The sequence below is a fragment of the Tachypleus tridentatus genome, chromosome 10 (assembly GCF_004210375.1).
Source record: "Tachypleus tridentatus isolate NWPU-2018 chromosome 10, ASM421037v1, whole genome shotgun sequence".
Lineage (NCBI taxonomy): Eukaryota > Metazoa > Arthropoda > Merostomata > Xiphosura > Limulidae > Tachypleus > Tachypleus tridentatus.
Genome location: NC_134834.1, coordinates 188,058,968 through 188,083,609, shown reverse-complemented (window position 1 = coordinate 188,083,609; position 24,642 = coordinate 188,058,968). Strand labels below are relative to the sequence as shown.

Below are 24,642 nucleotides of genomic sequence, written 5' to 3'. Positions count from 1 at the left end.
TTGTTGTTATGACTTGCGACACTTTTTAACTTCCGATTATTCTTTGGTTATATCATGGCACGTGACACATTAGCAGTGTTGTCATCGTTATTTAAGAGTATTATTGAAACTCAGGATTGCGAATGTGATTGTATGGAAAACGTTATTAGCCGTAAAGCGCATTGTGCTGACTACAGAAGCTCATTCACAGACTGAAGTATGTTGTTACGATGACGAGTTACGAACCGTTAACTCTCGGGTTCAGATTACTCTAGAAACTGGCTCCAAACCTCAACTAACATTAAATTTAGTTAATACACTCATTATAGCAGACACATACTGATTAACTGTTCATTGTAACAGAATAAATCAGTTTAATAACTGATAAAACTGATAAATCCATATTATTTACTCAGTGTAACAGATAAAACCAGGTTAGCAACTAATGAAACTGGTAAATCCGGATTACCTTGCCAGTCTAACAAATAAAACCAGTTTAGTAATTAATAAAACTGTTAAATCCAGATTACCTTGCCAGTCTAACAGATAAAACCAGTTTAGAAACTAATAAAACTGGTAAATCCAGATTACCATACCAGTGTAACAGATAAAACCAGGTTAGAAACTAATAAAACTGGTAAATCCAGATTACCATACCAGCGTAACAGATAAAACCAGGTTAGTAACTAATAAAACTGGTAAATCCAGATTACCATACCAGTGTAACAGATAAAACCAGTTTAGTAACTAATAAAACTGGTAAATCCAGATTACCATACCAGTGTAACAGATAAAACCAGTTTAGAAACTAATAAAACTGGTAAATCCAGATTACCATACCAGTGTAACAGATAAAACCAGTTTAGTAACTAATAAAACTGGTAAATCCAGATTACCATACCAGTGTAACAGATAAAACCAGGTTAGTAACTAATAAAACTGGTAAATCCAGATTACCATACCAGTGTAACAGATAAAACCAGGTTAGTAACTAATAAAACTAGTAAATCCAGATTACCATACCAGTGTAACAGATAAAACCAGGTTAGAAACTAATAAAACTGGTAAATCCAGATTACCATACCAGTGTAACAGATAAAACCAGGTTAGTAACTAATAAAACTGGTAAATCCAGATTACCATACCAGTGTAACAGATAAAACCAGGTTAGTAACTAATAAAACTAGTAAATCCAGATTACCATACCAGTGTAACAGATAAAACCAGGTTAGTAACTAATAAAACTGGTAAATCCAGATTACCATACCAGTGTAACAGATAAAACCAGTTTAGTAACTAATAAAACTGGTAAATCCAGATTACCATACCAGTGTAACAGATAAAACCAGGTTAGAAACTAATAAAACTGGTAAATCCAGATTACCATACCAGTGTAACAGATAAAACCAGGTTAGAAACTAATAAAACTGGTAAATCCAGATTACCATACCAGTGTAACAGATAAAACCAGTTTAGTAACTAATAAAACTGGTAAATCCAGATTACCATACCAGTGTAACAGATAAAACCAGGTTAGAAACTAATAAAACTGGTAAATCCAGATTACCATACCAGTGTAACAGATAAAACCAGGTTAGTAACTAATAAAACTAGTAAATCCAGATTACCATACCAGTGTAACAGATAAAACCAGGTTAGAAACTAATAAAACTGGTAAATCCAGATTACCATACCAGTGTAACAGATAAAACCAGGTTAGTAACTAATAAAACTGGTAAATCCAGATTACCATACCAGTGTAACAGATAAAACCAGTTTAGTAACTAATAAAACTGGTAAATCCAGATTACCATACCAGTGTAACAGATAAAACCAGGTTAGAAACTAATAAAACTGGTAAATCCAGATTACCATACCAGTGTAACAGATAAAACCAGTTTAGTAACTAATAAAACTAGTAAATCCAGATTACCATACCAGTGTAACAGATAAAACCAGGTTAGAAACTAATAAAACTGGTAAATCCAGATTACCATACCAGTGTAACAGATAAAACCAGGTTAGTAACTAATAAAACTGGTAAATCCAGATTACCATACCAGTGTAACAGATAAAACCAGTTTAGTAACTAATAAAACTGGTAAATCCAGATTACCATACCAGTGTAACAGATAAAACCAGGTTAGAAACTAATAAAACTGGTAAATCCAGATTACCATACCAGTGTAACAGATAAAACCAGGTTAGTAACTAATAAAACTAGTAAATCCAAATTACCTTGCCAGTATAATAGATAAAACCAGGTTAGTAAATAATAAAACTGGTAAATTCGAATTACGTATTATGAGCTTGATACGGTAGGCATGTCCAAAACAATTAACTGTAAAACAGATGACGTTATTTGGTTTTAATTGAAGGTACGTTAAGGTAAAGGTATTTAAAGTACGTCTTTGGTGGGGAGAAAACATACACTAAGAAAAAAATGTACATTTATCACAACAGCCAAAAAAAAGTCTTTACTTTAGCTTAATTTGTAATCCACTCGTCTTTGGTTCCCGCTGGTACAGCGGTAAGTCTACAGATTTACAATACTAAAATCAGTGATTCGATTTCCCTCAGTAGGCTTAGCAGATAGCACGATGTTGCTTTGCTATAAGAAAAACACAAACACTACTCGGCTCTTCTAATATTTATACGTTTTCTTTTTAGAAGCCATATTTGTGTAACAGGAGTCCGCCGATGTTTAGAATAAAGCTACATTAGTCTATCTGCTATGTCCACCGCGGAGAATCGAACCCCACATTTTAGCGTTGTAAGTCCATAAACTTATGGCTGTCCCATCAAGGGCTCTTTTTTTTTTTTTTTACAAAAATGGTTGTATTCGACGTGGTGTAGTTGTCAATATGTCAGCGGTACGTTTACTGACTAAAGTATAAGAATTCGAGGTTCGATTCCCAGTGGTTGACATAGCAGATAGCCCAGTGTGGCTTTGTTCTAAACCAAACTGTTAAACGAAAGCATCATACTTCGACCTAATAGCCTCTGTAGTCTTATTAATGGTTCTCCATTGTTTACATTAATCATTAACCCTAGAAACCAAGAAACGAAACAAGTGAATGTATAAGTTTGTATACATATATGTACATACATTTCTATTTTGCATAATTTTAACGCTAGTTTTATAAAAATAAAATAAAATCTTCCACGAGTGGAGCAAAGAGGGATACTATTCCTGAGCACCCAAGCTTGGAAAGTTTATTTTCTTTAAAGACTAAATGTCTTCCACGAACTTTGTTCTTCCTTTCACGTTGGTATCGTTTAATTTTGTGATTAGAACGCTTGACTCGCAATCTGAGGGTCGTGGGCTGGAATCCTCGTTCCATCAAACATGCTCGCCCTTTCAGCCGTTGGGAGAGTTATAATGTGACAGTGGGCCTGGAAATACTATATTCGAGAAAATAAATGACTATTTTGAAGTACAGATGGTTTCAATCCCACTTCTGAAAAAAAAAAAAAAGTTTCAAATGATATCTGTGGGAAAGCTAACGAGATCCCGTAAAGGCCATCCCTGGAGAATTAAACAAAAGTTTTTAACGCAATCTCTGGGGAAATAAGCGAGATCCCTTAAAGATAATCCCTGGAAGAGAGTCCTTTCAATCGTTTCAGACAGGAGTATCTAACAATAAGGTTAACAAATCTCTCCAAAAATTGAATTAGTTCTTAACGTGATATAGTAGTAAATCTAGTCGTTTAGTGTCAAAACTCTGTATAAGTCACCAACTCAGCGGCAATCCTCACCCCACCCACTCAAAAAAACCCAACAACAATCGGTCAGAATGAACGCTGCATGACAAATGGACATTAAGCTGATAAACCTCCATTGTCTGAATAAGATTAGCTTGGAGAAAACATCTTCCTGAAATCGTATAACGTTGATTGATTTGAAACGACTGTTGTTTTATTATAAAGACCAGTGAAAGAGCATTATATTACTGGGGCTGACGTCAACAGTGTTTGAAAATAGCAGTTAAGTGAGTCTGTACACACTGGGTGAAGGTGAGGCGCACAAACAAACGAAGATGGAGTTGAACCATAACATGCTATTAACCAAAATTGGTGCTTTAAGCTGCAAGCAGACACGATTTCGAGCCTCGCCACTACACACTGCAAAAGGATTAGTCCTTTTAAGTTTAATCTGGAATTTTATTATACTACCGTTATAATCTTTAGAAGGTCAACATATTGGAGAAGACACCTCCTTTACAATCGTTTGATTGGCCAGTTGGGTGACGTCTATCGCGAGACGTTATGTTGAAACAGCAATAAGAAGGCGGGTAGAAAATCACTTTGTGTGTTTCGACTTCAGACAGTTTCTTGATCTCGAGATCTTTTTACCCTTTCTATTCTGTCCACGCTTTCCCGATTCTAGACAAGACGATGCCAAGGACCGCTACAGCTTTCCTTCCTGCGTTGGTCATCTGTGCGTTACTTCTTAAGTTAACACAGTCGCACTCGGCTATTGGAGACCTGGACATAGACATAAAACTATTCAAAGTAAGTTTCGTTGATCACGCAATGTTTTCCACTTATTACATTTATTTAACTCTTATTTAGACTTATGGGTTTTAAGCTTCTAAAAGTGTGGTGAGTAAAGGACAGCGTTTGAAGGGATTTTCCTTTGTTTTGTGTTTCGTCTAGAAAGATGATTTAAATGACAATAAGTGCTGATGTAATTCAGTCGTGTCAAAATAAATTTTTTGCATTGTTGTTTTCAAAAAAAAAAATATTCTGTAACATTTTATTAAGATGTTTTATTTAATGAAAAAGTCAAGTTTCTTTTAAAGTGTTGCTTTAAGTTTTACCCCAGTTTCAAAGACATTAATCAACCATTTTAATTTTCGATGATCAGTTTTAACACGTCTTTTTGAATATTAAACCCCCACAAAGTACATCAACATAGCAAAGCCAAATAGGGCTATATCCTAAGTCTACTAATGGGAATCGAACCACTGATTTTAGGGTTGTAAATCCGTAAAATTACCGCTTTAGCATTGGGGGAGGATACATCACCATCCCAAAAATAGTGTGAATAATTATTCTGCTCAGAAATATTTATAATTTTACTCACCTAGATGCACTTTTTGTAACACTAAGTGAAAGAACTTTTCACGGTTCATGTATCTATTTTTTTAATTTTTCTTTATAAATTACGTTTCTTACAAAATATCGTTTTTTAGTATACTTATATCGGCATTATTAAATTAGTTTAACCTAAAACGTGAGAACGTTAGACTGAGAACTTAAATTTTTCTTTATTGAAAAGGTTAGCGATAAGTAATGTTGACTGGTTTGTGTTTTCTTATAAAAAAGCCACATCGGGCTATCTGCTGAGTCCACCGAGGGGAATGTTGAATAACTGCCTTTTTCTGGTTTATCAAATCAGAATAAAGCAGGATTCTCGATTTTGAGCAATTACTTCTGTGTAGTTTTTGCTCGAAATTCCGAAACAATTTCATTCTAAAAATAATAATAATATTTTTTATATCTCTTTATTGTGTTTGGGATTATATTACTTTCATAGTTTGGTTTTATTTGTTATTAACCAAAAAAATTCACCATGTGCCATTTGTGCTATGCCACCATGGATATCGAAACCCGAATTTTAGGGTTGTAAACTCACAGACTTACCGCTGAGCCACTGGGACTATTTTTATAGTCAAAGAATAAAAATTCCCCCACTCAACGCTAACTGATGTTTAAAATCAAAAATAAACAGTTTCAGAAGTTTCTACTAGTAAAAACTCCAACGGTTTTTGGTAAACAAGCTGTAACAAACGCCATCTAACGTTATCTTATAAATAAATATAGTTTATCCCAGAGATCATCAAAATCTGGATCGCAGAATTGATCCAAGGACTTCGTGGGAAGATGCGATAAGAAATTCCCGCCAAAATGATTTATTGCGATGAGTAACACAACTCTAGTAAAAAACAGTCAGGACCAGAATATTCGACCACAAAACGTTTGGGGAGGAAAAGCGGGTGTGGGCTAAGGGGTCCGCTATCTAAAAAGTTTGAGAACCATTAACTTAGCTCCTGTTTCGGGTTGAAAATACAAATATACCAACTATTTGCACCGATAATAACTATTGAAATGAACAGTATCAAGGGTAATGAAAACATTTCTGAGTTATACTGAATAATCAGTGTAGTTTACACGAGATGGAGCTGATCTATGATTGCAGCATTATGGCGAGTGAAATCACACTTTACAATAAAAATAATGCAGACTTCTATGAATTTATTTTTCTTATCCAATGTAGCTTATAATATTTTCTGAATTTGTTTATTTGATCCTTTTTAGTTTGCAGTCTTTTGTTACAAATAAAGTTTCAGGAGAACTTGTTTTTTAATTCTTGTAGACGTAGACGCAAGTCCCGGCATAGCCAGCTGGTCAAGGCACTTGATTCATAATACGAGAGTCGCGGTTTGAACCCTCGTTACACCGAACATGCTCGCCCTTTCAGCCGTGAGGGTGTTATAATATGACGGTCAATTCCACTATTCGTTGGTAAAAGAATAGCTCAAGAGTTGGTGGTGGGTGGTGATGACTAGCTGCCTTCTTTCTAGTCTCACACTGCTAAATTAGGGACGGCTAGCGCAGATAGCCCTTGTGTAACTTTGCGCGAAGTTGAAAACAAACCAAATCACAAACGCAAATCCAGCCGCTTGTTCATCCGTTCCCCGCTAGTTCAGGGGTAAATCCACGGATTTACAGCGCCAAAATCAGGGGTTCAGATCCTCTCGGTAAACTCAGCAGATAGCTCGTTGTAGCCTTGATATAATAAGAAAACACACACATATTCATCCAGTCTTCACCCATTCTTAAGAATTCTGATAACAGATTAAAATAAACATTATTAAAATGTTATTTTGTGACATTTATAGAACCCCAATAAAGATTCAGCTGTTTACCTAAACTACTGCTCTCTAGTGGCACAGCGATAGATCCGAAGGCTTATAACTAGTAGTGTACACACTAGAGATAATCCATTGTATGTAGCTTTGTGCTGAACAAGAAATTTAATTACTAATGATATCATGTTGGGTTCAAACCTTGATTTCTATTCACAGTTTGGTAAAATTAAAATATTTTCATGTGTTGTATCAGTTCACATATTTCTTTCTTCATTAGTGAGTTTCAAAACTAATTTATTTATTAAGCCTATTTAATATTTCTAAGTCCACTGTATCTGTACATTCATATTTCTTTCTTCATTAGTGAGTTTCAAAACTAATTCATTTATTAAGCTTATTTAATATTTCTAAGTCCACTGTATATGTATATTCAGCATATACATTGAGAAACAGTAAATCATTTTTCATGTCGGACAAAAACAAACAAACAAATAAACATAAGACGCCAAAGCGACAAGCTTTGAACTCTTTCTTCGTGAAGTTTATTGGTTGTTGTTGTTTTTTTCAGAATTTTCGCATAAGCCAATTTTGTATTGATAAATTAGTAAGATCTCCAATGGGTCAGCGTTAAGTTTACGTATTTAAAATGCCAAAATCCGATGCTCGGTTCCCCGCGTTAGACAGAGCTCAGACAGCTCAACGTGTAGCTTTACAAAACAACAGCAAGAAGTGATATACTAGATAATTTGTTTGTTTCTTTCAAATTAATCACAAAGCTACATAATTGGTTAACTGTGTTCTGTCCACCACGGGTATCGAAACCCGATTTCTAGCGGTGAGAGACCACAGACATACAGCTGTGGCACTGGGGGGCAGGCTAGATGGAAGAAAGCTGGTCAACATCATATACTGATAGCTCTCGGGCTAACTGATCTAACATTGGAATTTGACTGTCACGCTGATAACACACTCATGGACTCAAAGTGCTGATCATGTTGTTGTTTTTTAGGAATTAGTCTTAACTTGTGAATCCTCTGACCCACAATCCAAGCTCACCACCCATCAGCTGCACTCGTCCGTCCCTTTTCGGGAAGTAGTTGGAAAGATACACTTAACATTTATCCTGTTTTTGTAATATGACACCTCTGGTTCTGTGTTCCCTCCTCTTTACCCTATCTTTCCAGGAAGTAAGAGATATGAAATATCAAAAAAGTAAAATGTACTGTTTAATTATTTACTATATGTAAGTGTAAATATATAAAATAACATCTCAACCATTTATTTATAATTCAAATTCAAAATTAGGCTTAACTGTTAAAAGAATATTCTGTAAAACATTAGCAAATGGCCCTGATTTTTGTTAATAACCCTTTCTAATTTGTATGCAAGAGAGAGCACACAGTTACCACGGTACTGATAACAGACTTGTAAATGAGCAACAGCAAACGAGAACAAGGAACTAATTAGTAACTTGGCCTAAAGTGATACTCTATAATGATGGTACGTTGGCTTGTATCTCTTAAACGCAGTAAAGTTTGTTAGCGAGATTTGTGAACCTAGAAAATCTATATGAAAATGACCGTAACCTGAGCTCTCTGTCTCGGAATTAGCGAACCCAAAAATTTACCTTGTGATATATTGCTCTGGAAGTAGATAAATATGAAAACTTTACGCAGGCTAAGATGTTTGTTCTTCTTCCGTTGGGCAAGAAATTGTATCATATACTTTCTCTTGTGTATATTGATTGAGTTGAAAGTATTGAAACATAAGAAATAGGTTTATAGTTTCTTTTATTTTGCCTTTTAAGCTGTTTTGTCTAATTTATATAAAACTAGATAAAAGAAATGTTGGATAACAGAACAGAAATAATATTTGTCAAAGAGTGTGTCCAAACCAAAGAACTCTGGCGTGACCTCCTCACTAGCGTAACAGAAACGTAAATTCAAAGGTCTGTGGTTCGTGTCCCGTGTCACAAAAATGCATTCATCACTTTGGGGTCGGCCCAGCATGACCAGGTGGTTAGGGCGCTCGACTCGTAATCTGAGGATCACGGGCTCGAATTCCCGTCGCACCAAACATGTTCGCCATTTCAGCCGTAGAAGCGTTATAATGTTACGATCTATCCCAAAAAGAGTAGCCCAAACGTTGGCGGTGGGTGGTAATGTCTAGTCTTACACTGCTAAATTAGGGACGGCTAGCGCAGATAGCCCTCGTGTAGCTTTGCACGAAATTCAAAAACAATAAAACATTGGGGCCTTGTATTTGATGTTAGGAAAGGGTTAAATCCCACTGTTTGGACAGAGGACAGTTGGCGGTTGGTGCTGTTGATACGCTAACTTTTGTCTTTCGTTTCAAAATTTCGAATGGCCACGAGCAAATAATCCTTTTATATATATTGTAGAAACTTGTAATTAATCAACATCTATGATAAAAGATCCCGTCAAGATGTCATTACATCACTAGGTTTTGAAACTTGGGTACTGTATTAAAATAGGAGTTTCATAAATCTATTTCCAGATGTTATTCACCTATCCAGAAGTATTTCTCATTTTCTAAGCAATTGTATTATGAAATTTATGATTACGTAAGGGTTTATAGCGCCCTCTACTCACCCTTTCTTTCGCGTAACATTGCATGTGTCGTAAAGTATTCAAAATATAATTTAATCTTGGCTTTTCTTTAAAAAAATGTCTCTAATCCCATACACTTGACTTCTTTTTCATTAATCTAACAGAACTTTCTATTCATTAAATTTTGTTTTTTTAATTTAATCAGGAAATTACACATTTTTGTACATTGTGTTCGTATCTTCAAGCGCTAGGATGAATGTAATTTATCAAAGCATTATAATCAATTATCAAGTGTATTAATAGTATATATAGCCTCATATGTATAGCAGTAAACCAGTTAATTATAGAATTACGCTTCATATTATAAGTAGGTCATCTCTTAAACCACTGTTATTAATTCTTATAAGCAAACATAATTGGATATAAAAATAGGTATCCATTAATAAGTGACAAATTTCGGAAAATTTTCGTACGCTTCTTTAATGCAACGTTTCCTATTATAGGCCCGGCATGGCCAAGCGTGTTAAGAAGTTCGATTCGTAATCTGAGGGTCGCGGGTTCGAATCTCGGTTGCACCAAACATGCTCGCCCACCCAGCCGGTCAATCCCACTATTCGTTGCTAAATGAGTAGCCTAAAAGTTGGCGTTGGGTGGTGATGATTAGCTGCCTTCCCTCTAGTCTTACAATGCTAAATTAGGGACGAGTAGCGCAGATATTCCTCGAGTAGCTTCGCGCGAAATTCAAGAAACAAACAAACTTCTTTTTAGAAGCTACAATGTTCTATTTATTTATTGGATAAGTGCTCAAATTTTTATGTTCAAATCTTTCATAAAATAATTTTGTTTTGTTTCTCTCAGAAAAATCTGTCTCTTGTCTGTTCGAAGTTAAGCACAAATCTCTTCAAAATGGGCTGTTTGTGTTCTGCTCACCGGTTTGTAAATTCGCAGACATGCCGCTGTGCTACTAGGGGGCGTTCATAATAAAACAAAATAAAACATTTTTCATAGTACTGTTTGAAGTTAAGTACAAAACAAAACAATGGGCTATCTGTACTCTGCTCACAGTAGAAGAAACAAACAAACAACTAAATGTTTCTTTGTTTTGGAATTTTACGCAAATTACGTAAGGATTATCTCAATGTAGCTGACTCTATGTGTGAACCCATAGACTGGTAGGTAAAAAAAAAGTCGCTACCTCCGTATAGCTGTCTCTAAGTGTGAACCCATAGACCAGAAAATAAGAAACAATCGCTACCTCCGTATAACTGACTCTAAGTGTGAACCCAAAGACTAGTAGGTAAGAAACAGTCGCTACCTCTGTATAGCTGTATCTAAGTGTGAACTTGTAGACTAGTAGGTAAGAAACAGTCGCTACCTCAGTAAAGCTGTGTCTAAGTGTGAACTTGAAAACTAGTAGGTAAGAAACAGTCGCTACCTCCGTATAGCTGTCTCTAAGTGTAAACCCATAGACTAGAAGGTAAGAAACAGTCACTACCTCTGTATAGCTGACTCTAAGTGTGAACCCATAGACTAGAAGGTAAGAAACAGTCGCTACCTCAGTATAGCTGTCTCTAAGTGTATACCCATAGACTAGAAGGTAAGAAACAGTCGCTACCTCTGTATAGCTGACTCTAAGTGTGAACTCATAGACTAGAATGTAAGAAACAGTCGCTACCTCTATATAGCTGACTCTAAGTGTGAACCCATAGACTAGAAGGTAAGAAACAGTCGCTACCTCAGTATAGCTGACTCTAAATGTGAACCCACAGACTAGAAGGTAAGAAACAGTCGCTACCTTAGTATAGCTGTCTCTAAGTGTAAACCCATAGACTAGAAGGTAAGAAACAGTCGCTACCTCAGTATAGCTGACTCTAAGTGTGAACCGATAGACTAGAAGGTAAGAAACAGTCGCTACCTCTGTATAGCTGACTCTAAGTGTGAACCCACAGGCTAGAAGGTAAGAAACAGTCGCTACCTCTGTATAGCTGACTCTAAGTGTGAACCCATAGACTAGTAGGTAAGAAACAGTCGCTACCTCAGTATAGCTGACTCTAAATGTGAACCCACAGTCTAGAAGGTAAGAAACAGTCGCTACCTTAGTATAGCTGTCTCTAAGTGTAAACCCATAGACTAGAAGGTAAGAAACAGTCGCTACCTCAGTATAGCTGACTCTAAGTGTGAACCCATAGACTAGAAGGTAAGAAACAGTCGCTACCTCTGTATAGCTGACTCTAAGTGTGAACCCACAGACTAGAAGGTAAGAAACAGTCGCTACCTCTGTATAGCTGACTCTTCTAAGTGTGAACCCACAGACTAGAAGGTAAGAAACAGTCGCTACCTCTGTATAGCTGTGTCTAAGTGTGAACCCATAGACTAGAAGGTAAGAAACAGTCGCTACCTCTGTATAGCTGTGTCTAAGTGTGAACCCATAGACAAGAAGGTAAGAAACAGTCGCTACCTCTGTATAGCTGTGTCTAAGTGTGAACCCATAGACAAGAAGGTAAGAAACAGTCGCTACCTCAGTATAGCTGACTCTAAATGTGAACCCACAGTCTAGAAGGTAAGAAACAGTCGCTACCTTAGTATAGCTGTCTCTAAGTGTAAACCCATAGACTAGAAGGTAAGAAACAGTCGCTACCTCAGTATAGCTGACTCTAAGTGTGAACCCATAGACTAGAAGGTAAGAAACAGTCGCTACCTCTGTATAGCTGACTCTAAGTGTGAACCCACAGACTAGAAGGTAAGAAACAGTCGCTACCTCTGTATAGCTGACTCTTCTAAGTGTGAACCCACAGACTAGAAGGTAAGAAACAGTCGCTACCTCTGTATAGCTGTGTCTAAGTGTGAACCCATAGACTAGAAGGTAAGAAACAGTCGCTACCTCTGTATAGCTGTGTCTAAGTGTGAACCCATAGACAAGAAGGTAAGAAACAGTCGCTACCTCTGTATAGCTGTGTCTAAGTGTGAACCCATAGACAAGAAGGTAAGAAACAGTCGCTACCTCTGTATAGCTGACTCTAAGTGTGAACCCACAGACTAGAAGGTAAGAAACAGTCGCTACCTCTGTATAACTGTGTCTAAGTGTGAACCCATAGACAAGAAGGTAAGAAACAGTCGCTACCTCTGTATAGCTGTGTCTAAGTGTGAACCCATAGACAAGAAGGTAAGAAACAGTCGCTACCTCTGTATAGCTGTGTTTAAGTGTGAACCCATAGACAAGAAGGTAAGAAACAGTCGCTACCTCTGTATAGCTGACTCTAAGTGTGAACCCACAGACTAGAAGGTAAGAAACAGTCGCTACCTCTGTATAATTGTGTCTAAGTGTGAACCCATAGACAAGAAGGTAAGAAACAGTCGCTACCTCTGTATAGCTGTGTCTAAGTGTGAACCCATAGACAAGAAGGTAAGAAACAGTCGCTACCTCTGTATAGCTGTGTCTAAGTGTGAACCCATAGACAAGAAGGTAAGAAACAGTCGCTACCTCTGTATAACTGTGTCTAAGTGTGAACCCATAGACAAGAAGGTAAGAAACAGTCGCTACCTCTGTATAGCTGTGTCTAAGTGTGAACCCATAGACAAGAAGGTAAGAAACAGTCGCTACCTCTGTATTGCTGACTCTAAGTGTGAACCCACAGACTAGAAGGTAAGAAACAGTCGCTACCTCTGTATAACTGTGTCTAAGTGTGAACCCATAGACAAGAAGGTAAGAAACAGTCGCTACCTCTGTATAGCTGTGTCTAAGTGTGAACCCATAGACAAGAAGGTAAGAAACAGTCGCTACCTCTGTATAGCTGTGTCTAAGTGTGAACCCATAGACAAGAAGGTAAGAAACAGTCGCTACCTCTGTATAGCTGTGTCTAAGTGTGAACCCATTGATTAGAAGGTAAGAAACAGCTGCTACCTCTGTATGGCTCTCTCTAAGTGTGAACCCACAGACTAGAAGATAAGAAACAGCTGCTACCTCCGTATAGCTGTGTCTAAGTGTGATTCCATAGACTAGAAGGTTAGAAACAGCTGCTACCTCCATATTGCTGTCTTTAAGTGTGAATCCATAGACTGGAAGGTAAGAAACAGTCGCTACCTCAGTATAGCTGACTCTAAATGTGAACCCACAGACTAGAAGGTAAGAAACAGTCGCTACCTTAGTATAGCTGTCTCTAAGTGTAAACCCATAGACTAGAAGGTAAGAAACAGTCGCTACCTCAGTATAGCTGACTCTAAGTGTGAACCCATAGACTAGAAGGTAAGAAACAGTCGCTACTTCTGTATAGTTGTGTCTAAGTGTGAACCCATAGACTAGAAGGTAAGAAACAGTCGCTACCTCTGTATAGCTGTGTCTAAGTGTGAACTTGTAAACCAGTAGGTAAGAAAAAGTCGCTACCTCCGTATAGCTGTCTCTAGGTGTGAATCCATAGACTAGAAGGTAAGAAACAGTCGCTACTTCTGTATAGTTGTATCTAAGTGTGAACCCATAGACTAGAAGGTAAGAAACAGTCGCTACCTCTGTATAGCTGTGTCTAAGTGTGAACACATAGACTAGAAGGTAAGAAACAGTCTCTACATCGTATGGCTCTCTCAAATGTGATCCTAAATACTAGAAGGTAAGAAACAGCTCCTACCTTCTACTAGTTCTTAGACTACTTTAATTAACTTAGTTTTATAATATAACAATGACCACAAAATGCGAAGCCCAATTTTTTATTTTATTTTTTTGATTTTGGTGGTAACGGTACAAGAAACAAGGACTCAGAGATCCACCGTCCCATATGCTGAACACTAGGCCACGCTAGGCCCGACTCAAAGTAAACAAGATTTTAGATATTATATCTCTCTTTCTTCTGTAGTGAGATTTTCCTTTATTTTAAAAATCCTGTTTAATAATTGAAATGCATTGCGTTTATTAATAATAGAAACTTCCCTCCACTTTCACACATACTCATTTATAGTAACAACTCCCCTACCTTGACATATACACATTTAGGGTAACAACTCCCCCATCTTCACAGTATCTATAGTAAGAACTCCCCTACCATGACATATACACATTTAGGGTAACAACTCCCCCATCTTCACAGTATCTGTGGTAAGAACTCCCTTACCTTGACATATACACATTTAGGGTAACAACTCCCCCATCTTCACAGTATCTATAGTAAGAACTCCCCTACCTTGACATATACACATTTAGGGTAACAACTCTTTCACATTTTCATACATGTAGTGTTCTGTTCCTTTTGTTTCAGATATTGAAAGATTGCGACAAACATTACATAATTACATAATAGAAATAATGTGTACCTGTTGTCGTGTGAGTTTTAGTTGGCCTTCGATGAATCAGTGCTAATTTTAAAGAATTATATCTCTAAATATCAAGGCTAGATCCCTCCTGTAGGCACAACAGATAGTCGATTGCGGAAGGGAGCGCGTTACCTACACACATATTAGACATGTATAAATAAACCGTACCCCTGCTTATCTGCCCTCTGGTGGGCAACCGTAACGTTTTGTGCCTTAAAAACACACTTTTTTTTTTTTCTTCATTTCACGAAAGACATTAAAAAACAAACAAACTAAGTCACGGTGAGCTTGTTACGAAGGAGGTCTGTTCTTTGTTATAAAATATTAATAAAGTACCAAAGAATGCCATGCAGGTTCATGAAATTACTGCATGATTAATATTGTTGTCTATATATAATGGTTTTTGTTTGTAAATTTTCTGTGAGAAAAAAACAAAGTATCTACTGACGAACAAGGGACAAGATAACTAAGAAAGACCGACCGTATCATGAGATGTATTAACGACTGGTAGAATCGTGTTTCCTCGAACATGGAGCTTGTTAATTTGATGTGGTTACCGGAGAACATGTCGCTGTTTTTCTTCCCCACGGTTTGCTGTTACGAGATTTCTGCACGTGTTCGAGGAAGCGGTCATATAATTTTCTCTTTAACAAGAAACTAGTGTTACAAATTGCCTTTTCTTCAGTATAATCATCAGGGATGCTGCATGCCGAGGTTGTCCTCATATCATTTGTCTTTAGATTTATTAAATTGTGTCCATTTGTATACTTTTGCCGTTCTGTTCGCAAACACTTAGTGTCAGTTACAACATTTCAAGAACTAAATTTCATATTCAGTAAACCTGGCTAATAGCTAGAGCAAATTTGTTTTTGTTTGTTATTTTTAAAAGTTTCGCGAAAATTGTTACGTGTTTACAGTCTTTCCTTGGTTTGGTTTGGAATTTCGCGCAAAGCTACACGGCGGCTGTCTGCGCTAGTCGTTACTAATTTAGCAGTGTAAAACTAGAGGGAAGGTAGCTAGTCATGACCATCCACCGCCAACTCTTGGGCAACTATTTAACCGATGAATAGTGGGATTGATAGTCACATAATAACGCTCCCACGGCTGAAAAGACGAAAATGTTTGGTGCGACGAGGATTCAAACAGCGACCCTCAAGTTACGAGTCGAGTGCCTTAACCATTTGGTCATTGCCGGGCCCGTAGCTGTTCCTAATGATGAACTGATGAATTGGAAGGAAGGAAAGCACCCGTCTTCAATTCTTGAGATATCCTTGTATTGCCGAATGATGGGATTTGACGGTCACACTTATAACGCAAGTAATATTAACCTAGTGACCCCAGAAAACACTTTTGGGCAAAGGGAACTCAAATCATAAGCCATCGGATTTGCATGTTTGCCATTAAACCAAGCCCGGCTCAGCTGTGTCACATTCCGTTTGATTCGAAATTCACGGAATGCCACTCGAGGCCTACTTTTGCTAGCTGTTCAAAATTTTGAAGTTACAGACTAGAAGAAAGAGAGCTACAGAACGCTATTCACTGTCGACGAAGGGGCTGCTGTTTACTAAACAATAGTAGGATTAGCCATTAGACTGTAACGCCCCAACTGCTGAAGTAACCACCATGTTTACGGAAGGAATTCGAAGTCGCGAAGCTCAGATTTTTGCTGAATAATAAGCCCTCTCCTGCTTTTCTGGATTTTTAAAACCACTTTTCGGATCCCATGCAGTCTCTTTTCACGTGCAAATAAACAGGAAAATTCTAAAGAAAAAAAAAAACTTTGAAAGAAGGGTTACACTTGTCTTTTAATGCTAACACTATCTCCATGTTTTCCTTCCTTTTACCTTTCAAATCGCTAAAAACTTTATTAATTTGAAGACTGTGGCCTTATTGACTTAGAATTTAAAGACAACAGATTGATTCTGGGTTTCGATGTCGGTGAGTGTTAACATTCAGGTTATGGGTTATCGGAATTTCATTCGGAAGAGTTTATTTTTTTTTTATTTGGTCTCAACTGAATAATGCAATCTAAGAACGGTTTAAGAGGGACATCGTTTTGGAACGAAATCTTCGAATTTTGTTATTTCCTTGTTATTAAAACGCAAAGCTGCACAATGGGCTATCTGTGCTATGCCCACCTCGGGTATCGAAACTAGGTTTTCAGTGTTATAAGTCCGCAGAAGTGTTGTTGTACCACTGGGGGACTCTTAATTAACTGTCATAATGGAAATATGTGTCGAAACTTGAAGTTAACTCTCGTAATTACAGAAGAAAGCATAACGTTTATATAACTGTTTGACACAGCAGATCCAACATTTTAGATAACAAACACATAAACTATAAACGTGTATCTTCCACATTCTATTCAGTATATCACGTTACTGAGTCTAAATCAGAGATGTGTAAACGTAACATTTCATATTATATATCATTAGTGTCCAATAAATTGTAACACAAGAGTTCTCAATACCAGAACTCGTAAGTCAAGGTTGGTTATGAAAGACCAAAGTTTGTTTCTGTTTTTTTTTAAACACCATTCACTGTATGAAATATCATACTTTAATAAAAAGTTATTATCCTATCTTATGATTTAAGTGCCGAATATTGTCGAACACTTAAAAACGGATAACTCTAACATTTGTGATAACAATTGTACAGACTGCTACAACCACATGGCCAGGGGGGTTAAGGCACTCGACTCGTAATCCAATGGTCGCAGGTTCGAATTCCTGTCACACCAAACATGCTCACCCTTTCAGTCGTGGGGACGTTATAATGTGACGGTCAATCCCACTATTCGTTGGTAAAAGAGTAGACCAAGAGTTGGCGGTGGATGGTGATGACTAGCTGCCTTCCCTCTCGTTTTACACTGCAAAATTAGAGACGGCTAGCGCAGATAGCTCTCGTGTAACTTTGAGCGAAATTCAAAAAGAAACAAATCTTTTTATCCGATATCAGTTTTTTTAAAGATAATATTTCTTCATGCGCAGAGACACCTACCGATAATGCCTTGCGAACTCAGTTTAGACTCTTGTTTTTAGTAACATAAATAACTTTTCCTGAAAACAGACACTTTCTCTTTCATTAAAGAAAAAAATGTTTATGCATATTTTCAAAGAGTAAAACGAAATAGAATCTTCAATAACCGCGGCTATACCTCAAATCGATCAAGAGATGGGGATAGGAACTAAAAGTTTGTATTGTAAAAACAACTTAGAGTTTATTTGTTTGTAATTAAGCTTGTTTTTGTTTGTTTGTTTGTTTTGGAATTTCGCACAAAGCTACTCGAGGGCTATCTGTCCTAGCCGTCCCTAATTTAGCAGTGTAAGACTAGAGAGAAGGCAGCTAGTCATCACCACCCACCGCCAACTCTTGGGCTACTCTTTTACCAACGAATAGTGGGATTGACCTTCACATTATAACGCCCCCACGGCTGGGAGGGCGAGCATGTTTGGCGCGATTCGGGCGCGAACCCGCGACCCTCAGATTACGAAACGCACGCCTTAACGCGCTAGGCGATGCCAGGCCCTGTAGTTAAGCACAAAGCTGCACAATTGGCTGTTAATGTAGTTCAGTGTTCTCTATAGCAACCAAAGTAACTGTTAAAAAAGCCAAAAAAAAATTTGCTGGATACACCCATTTTACATGTAAACTCTAAATAGGGGACACACCAGTAATTAGTGGAATTAAATGCAATATTTGATGGTATTTTTAGTTACATTTTTTATGACTTATGTGTTATTAAAAACTCTGTGATTGGCAAAGTTATTGGCAAAGCAATTGCTCTAGAGTTAGATATTTAGGTGATTTAAAATATTTAACGTTTTAGTTAGTTTATTCGAATTTTGATTTAGAATAAAACATAAATAAAAGTGGATAGATTATTTTGTATGTGGGGTGTACTTCCCCTTGTAGGTTGTGACCCCTAAGCGATCAACCATGTTACTCAATAAGTTGATATATGGCTTCAAGAAAGCTGTTCTAGAAGAAGACGAAGTTAGTCACCAGATGGAGCATCAGCGACATGGACATCAGTTTTGGAGATGTTACTTTAACGCTGTCTCATGTTTTCGCCGAAAGTAAATTTTGATTGGTTTCCCTAACGAGTCGTTACTAAGGTGAGCATTGAAAATTTTTAAATGTTTGTTTTTAATATCATGTTCTGGTAAACGTTTATTTTTTTAATTATCATATGAATTGATAGTTTTGAAATACAACTGAAATTTCATAACCAAACCTATACTATTCTATTGTAGGTCATGCAATTTAATGTGTGTATATATAACTTCTGGGCTCTCAAATCTGACATACCAGTTTAAACGTTTGTGAACTATCCAACGTAATAAATATGTATATAACTTTTGAGCCCGTCAATCTAACATACTTATTTACAGTTGGTGGAACCTCCAACCTAACACATATGTTTAGAGTTTGTAGTTCTTCAATCTAACGGATAGGCTTATAGTTTGTAGGTCCTCCAATCTAACATTCATGTTTACAGTTTGTGGATCCTACAGTCTAACAAACATCTTTATAGTTTGTAGGTCCTCCAATCTGACATTCATGTTTACAGTTTGTGGATCCTACAATCTAACAAACATCTTTATAGTCTGTAGGTCCTCCAATCTAACATTCATGTTTACAGTTTGTGGATCCTACAGTTTAACAAACATCTTTATAGTTTGTAGATCCTCCAATCTTAATACTTCTTTACAGTTTGTGGATCTTACAGACTAACAAACATCTTTATAGTTTGTAGGTCTTCCAATCTAACATTCTTGTTTACAGTTTGTGGATCCTACAGTCTAACAAACATCTTTATAGTTTGTAGGTCCTCCAATCTGACATTCATGTTTACAGTTTGTGGATCCTACAGTCTAACAAACATCTTTATAGTTTGTAGGTCCTCCAATCTGACATTTATGTTTACAGTTTGTGGATCCTACAGTTTAACAAACATCTTTATAGTTTGTAGGTCCTCCAATCTGACATTCATATTTACAGTTTGTGGATCCTACAGTCTAACAAACATCTTTATAGTTTGTAGGTCCACCAACCTAACATTCTTGTTTTCAGTTTGTGGATCCTACAGTCTAACAAACATCTTTATAGTTTGTAGGTCCTCCAATCTAACATTCTTGTTTACAGTTTGTGGATCCTACAGTCTAACAAACATCTTTATAGTTTGTAGGTCCTCCAATCTGACATTCATGTTTACAGTTTGTGGATCCTACAGTGTATCTTATTTAAAATAGTTGTGGTTTAACTTTCTTGAGACCAAATAAGAAATTTTCAAATTTGATAATTTTGTTGAAAAAAAGAATTGTTTACAACGGTGATCTGAAACCAAGCAAAGAATGTCACCGAAATGTTCTGTGTTTTCTGTTTTCAGAATGGCTTTAAGAAAATGTTCGTGGATTGAAACTATACTACGTAAAGACTTGTCTGTGATAAAAACCTCCACATTTTGTTTGTATTAATTTACACGACTAGCGTATACCCAGTGCTTGTGTTCAGAACGTTAAATTTTTGTTTTCCAACTGCAAGTCTGGTGAACTTCCTGCATGACTATCGGGATTTCTTGACTACATTTCTTTTGGTTTTACACTTAGAACAAATATGTTGTTGTTTTCATTTCTAGTGGTCTGTCGATAAAAGTTGACTTCTTCTTACTAAAGTATGCTACACTGTCAATTATGATGAGTGCCAGAAAAATAAAGTGGTGAATTTGTCAAAAGATATCAATTAGAACTGTCGTATTGTTTTCTTCAATGTTCTCGGACTGTAGGCCCTTCCGTCTAGTCTTTGTTTGTTTGTTGAATTTCGCGCGAAGTTACACGATTGTTATCTGCGCTAGTCGTTCCTAATTTAGCAGTGTAAGACCAGAGGGGAAGGCAGTTAGTCATCACCACCCACCGCCAACTCTTGGGCTACGCTTTTACCAACGAATAATTAAATTGACCGTAACGTTATAACGCCCCTACGGCCGAAAGAGTGAGCATTTTTGTGCGACGGGGATTCGAACCCACGATCCTCAGTTTACGAGTTGAGCGTCCTAACCACCTCCCGTTGCCGGGCATCCCTTCAGTCTATCAACTTATGGCTATTGTGTAAATAGATCTATGTATAGTTTTATGTACAAAAATTCTAGATCCAACTAAATCAAATATAACACGTTTTCAAGAAATAAAAGCACAACCACGTTGAGTTATCTGCTAAATGCATCACGGGGATCAAACCCCAGATTTTAGCGTTGCAAGTCCATATACTTACTGCTGTTAACGAAACAAGTCACTAAAACGTTCTATCAATAGCTAAAAAAATAAAACAGTTTTCAAAGGTGTTTCGAGAAATCGTTTTTAATCGATGAACTATTTTCACAAATATTAATTATTATTTAGTATCATGCTTTATAGTCGTTGCTAGACTAAAAACATATCCTTAGCGTCATCACTTGAAGAGGATTTGCTTCCCCAATAAGATAGTGGCAACTTTACGATATTACAACGCTGAAATCCGTGGTTTGATTCCCCTGGTGGACAAATCAGATCGCTCAACGTGACTTTGCTCAAGAACATGTAAAAAGAAGCAATGAAAAGATATTTAGTAATTGAAATTGTGTAGAGTTTATTAAGAAAATACGACATAAATTATTACAAACAAAGCTGAATTAGAATAAATTACGCATGATAAAATTCTATTACTGTTCACAAACAAGAGACTAGCGTGAAAAAAAAAATACAACAAGCATTTGAAGTGAAAAACATGTTGGGTCTGGCATGGCCGACTCGCAATTCAAGAGTCGCAGGTTCGAATCCCCGTTGCAGCAAATATGTTCGCTCTTTCAGCCCCGAGGTCGTTCTGTAATCAATCATTGCTAAATTATCGACTGCTAACGCGTACAGTCGTCGTATAACTTTAGGGAAAATTGAAAGTCAACCAGGAAGCATAGTTTGGAATAACGTACTTAAGAAACAAAAATTCTAGACTACGTCACTAAAGTGTCCACGTCTCGGTGAGACAGCGGTAAGTCTTTAGATTTAATATGCTAAAATCAGAGGTTAGATTCCCTTCGGTGGAAACAGCAAATGGCAGTAAAACGGGTTGGAGACTGTAATACTGTCAACTGTAACGAAGCTTTTTTTCACGATTTTTTTTTATAAAATTCGGAACAAAAATTCCATGTGTTTCTGTGTTTTTTATAGCAAAGCCACATGGGGCTATCTGCTGAGTCCACCGTCACAAATCTTAGCTGGCAAACTGGATAGAAAGTAGAAGACAAAAATAGCTTGTTAAACACTTTTCAACTGATTCAAAGTCTTTTTTTTTTGTTTTGGTTTTAGCACAAAGTTATACAATCGGTTATCTATGCTCTGCCCACTACGCGGATTCGAACCTTGGATTTTAACGTTGTAAGTCCGGAAACTCACTAAACAGTTATATCTTCACAAAAACAGTTTTTGTTCAGCCAACAAGCTACCCGGTAGAATAACGGTAAGTTTACGGACTTACGTCGCGAGAATCCGGAGTTTGATTCCCAAATGTAGCTTTTGCTATACTGCAAAGAAACAAATCAATCCACAATCCAAAGTTTGTAGAGAAATCGGGTCAAGCCAAAATTCGCATTCTGTTCTGTGTGGCAAAACGTAACTAAACAGAGTAAGGCAAATATAATGGTGTTAGTTTTGTAGATTGTACACTGTCGTAACTCATCACATATTCAGTGTGCACAAACATGAGTTGTACTGTTCATTTATATTAACATTCAACGAGAGCAGCCTTATATAAAACTACGGCCAGCGTTTAGTAAATTATCCCGATCATATACGGTGATGTCATAATTTATTCTTATTTGGTTCTTTGTGTTACAAAAATATCCCACCTAAATTACAGAAGAATGAAATTCACTGAAAGGTGACTGAATGACAGACAAACAGGAGAAAAAGAATAAAGAAATGTGTAGATGGAAAATTAGTTACTGTTATGTAATACTAAAGTAGTGATAAATCAGATCCAGTTCCGGAAGGACGGACAAGAGAGTACAGTAACTTATTATTGTCCGGACAAGACAGTACAGTAACTAATTATGGACATACAGTAAAAATGGTTAGAGTACCAGGAGGACAGAAAGAATAGTATATTAACATAATAATAGCAAAAAAGTAAAACGTATTGAGTATCAGATGAGTAAACAAAAACATATAGCGACATAAAATACAGCTGGTAGAGAACCAGAATGATTGCCAAGACAGCATATTGGTATACAATGAAAACAGAGCACCAGAAGGATAGATGGGTGAAATGAATTTGCACTGATATGTAAGAAAAATGGATGAACTACCAGAAGACAAATACGTAATAATGGCATGTATTGAAAATACTTGAAAAGTGCGTAAATATACAGACAAATAAAGGGGAGAGAGAAAAGGGGGGAACTGTAGAAAAGAATGTGGAAAGTTTCCTATGGAACATTGGTCTCACTTTGTGTGCGTAGAAGACAAGCAGACGAAGCTGGACTGTGTGTGTTATAGACAAACATGTATGGAGAGGCGAGTACCGGTTAAATGAATGTTAAATTCCCGCCTCTTGATCAACCAACAAACTGGGGAGGGTCTAGCTTCGGAAGTAGGTAGATGAAGAAAACCACTAGGAGTCGAGTGACAACGCGAATTGTCTGAAGAACGTACGTATGAAGGAAGAGACAAAATGACTGTTCGATAAACAATCTGGTGAAGTATATTGGATCAGTTACTGAACGAATGATTGATTTGTACATACACAAGGTGAGGCAAAAATTACAATATATTTGGTACTGCACGGTTAGTGCGGGTGGTGTATTAGGTATTTTATATGGTTGGTACAGGTGGCATGTTTGGCATTATGCGGTTAACAGTAAAAACATCTTACAAAGAAATTGAAACCAATTAGCCATTGGTTGCTTCATAATAAAACGTTAAATTATTTTTTTTTTAAATAAAACGTCCTCAGAGCCATTTCTGTTCTAATGGATAGGATGAGCAAAGATATGGTTGTGTCACAAAATGTAAGTCTGAGAAAATTTATAAGTCACACATTGTGGATTTATAGAAAACGGAGGGAAACTTTACGATTAGACAGCGACGAATAGAAGAAGCAACAGGTGGACAGATGTACTGAGATATGTGTTTATAGAAGGAAGGATAGAAGAAACAACCCATGGACAGACAGACTGAGATATGTGTTTATAGAAGAAAGGATAGAAGAAACAACTCATGGACAGACAGACTGAGATATGTGTTTATAGAAGGAAGGATAGAAGAAACAACCCATAGACAGATGTACTGAGATATGTGTTTATAGAAGGAAGGATGGAAGAAACAACTCATAGACAGATGTACTGAGATGTGTGTTTATAGAAGGAAGGATAGAAGAAACAACTCATAGACAAACTGAGATATGTGTTTATAGAAGGAAGAATAGAAGAAACAACTCGTAGACAAACTGAGATATGTGTTTATAGAAGGAAGAATAGAAGAAACAACTCGTAGACAAACTGAGATATGTGTTTATAGAAGGAAGGATAGAAGAAACAACCCATAGACAGATGTACTGAGATATGTGTTTATAGAAGGAAGGATAGAAGAAACAACTCATAGACAAACTGAGATATGTGTTTATAGAAGGAAGAATAGAAGAAACAACGGATAGACAGATAGTTTTTGTTTGTTCATTTTTGTAGTTGTTTGTTATTAAGCAAAAAGTGACACAAAAGGCTATCGGTGCTCTGCCCATTACGGGTATCGAAACCCGGTTTCTAGCAGTATAAATCCACAGGCATACTGCTTTGCCACTGGAGGAGGGCTTGTTTATTTGTTATTAAGCATAACTATACACTGTGGGCTATCTTTACTACGCCCACCAGCGTATCGAAGAACCGT

At 36.9% G+C, this 24,642-nt stretch overlaps 1 protein-coding gene across 1 annotated transcript; it reads left to right on the top strand.

Annotated features, from left to right (window-relative positions):
* Window positions 1-4,302: 4,302 nt before the first annotated feature.
* On the top strand, window positions 4,303-20,466 carry LOC143228294 (uncharacterized). The gene is made up of 3 exons (XM_076459574.1): window positions 4,303-4,494; window positions 18,641-18,843; window positions 20,118-20,466. The coding sequence occupies exons 1-2, from the start codon at window positions 4,378-4,380 to the stop codon at window positions 18,806-18,808; spliced, it is 285 nt and encodes a 94-aa protein (XP_076315689.1). The 5' UTR covers window positions 4,303-4,377; the 3' UTR covers window positions 18,809-18,843; window positions 20,118-20,466.
* Window positions 20,467-24,642: the final 4,176 nt, after the last annotated feature.

Bases quoted from the DNA above. Each gene is read 5' to 3' on its own strand.
- LOC143228294 (XM_076459574.1), top strand. From the start codon at position 4,378: ATGCCAAGGACCGCTACAGCTTTCCTTCCTGCGTTGGTCATCTGTGCG. The intron at 4,495-18,640 runs GTAAGTTTCGTT...TTCCCCTTGTAG, and splicing joins TAGACATAAAACTATTCAAA to GTTGTGACCCCTAAGCGATC.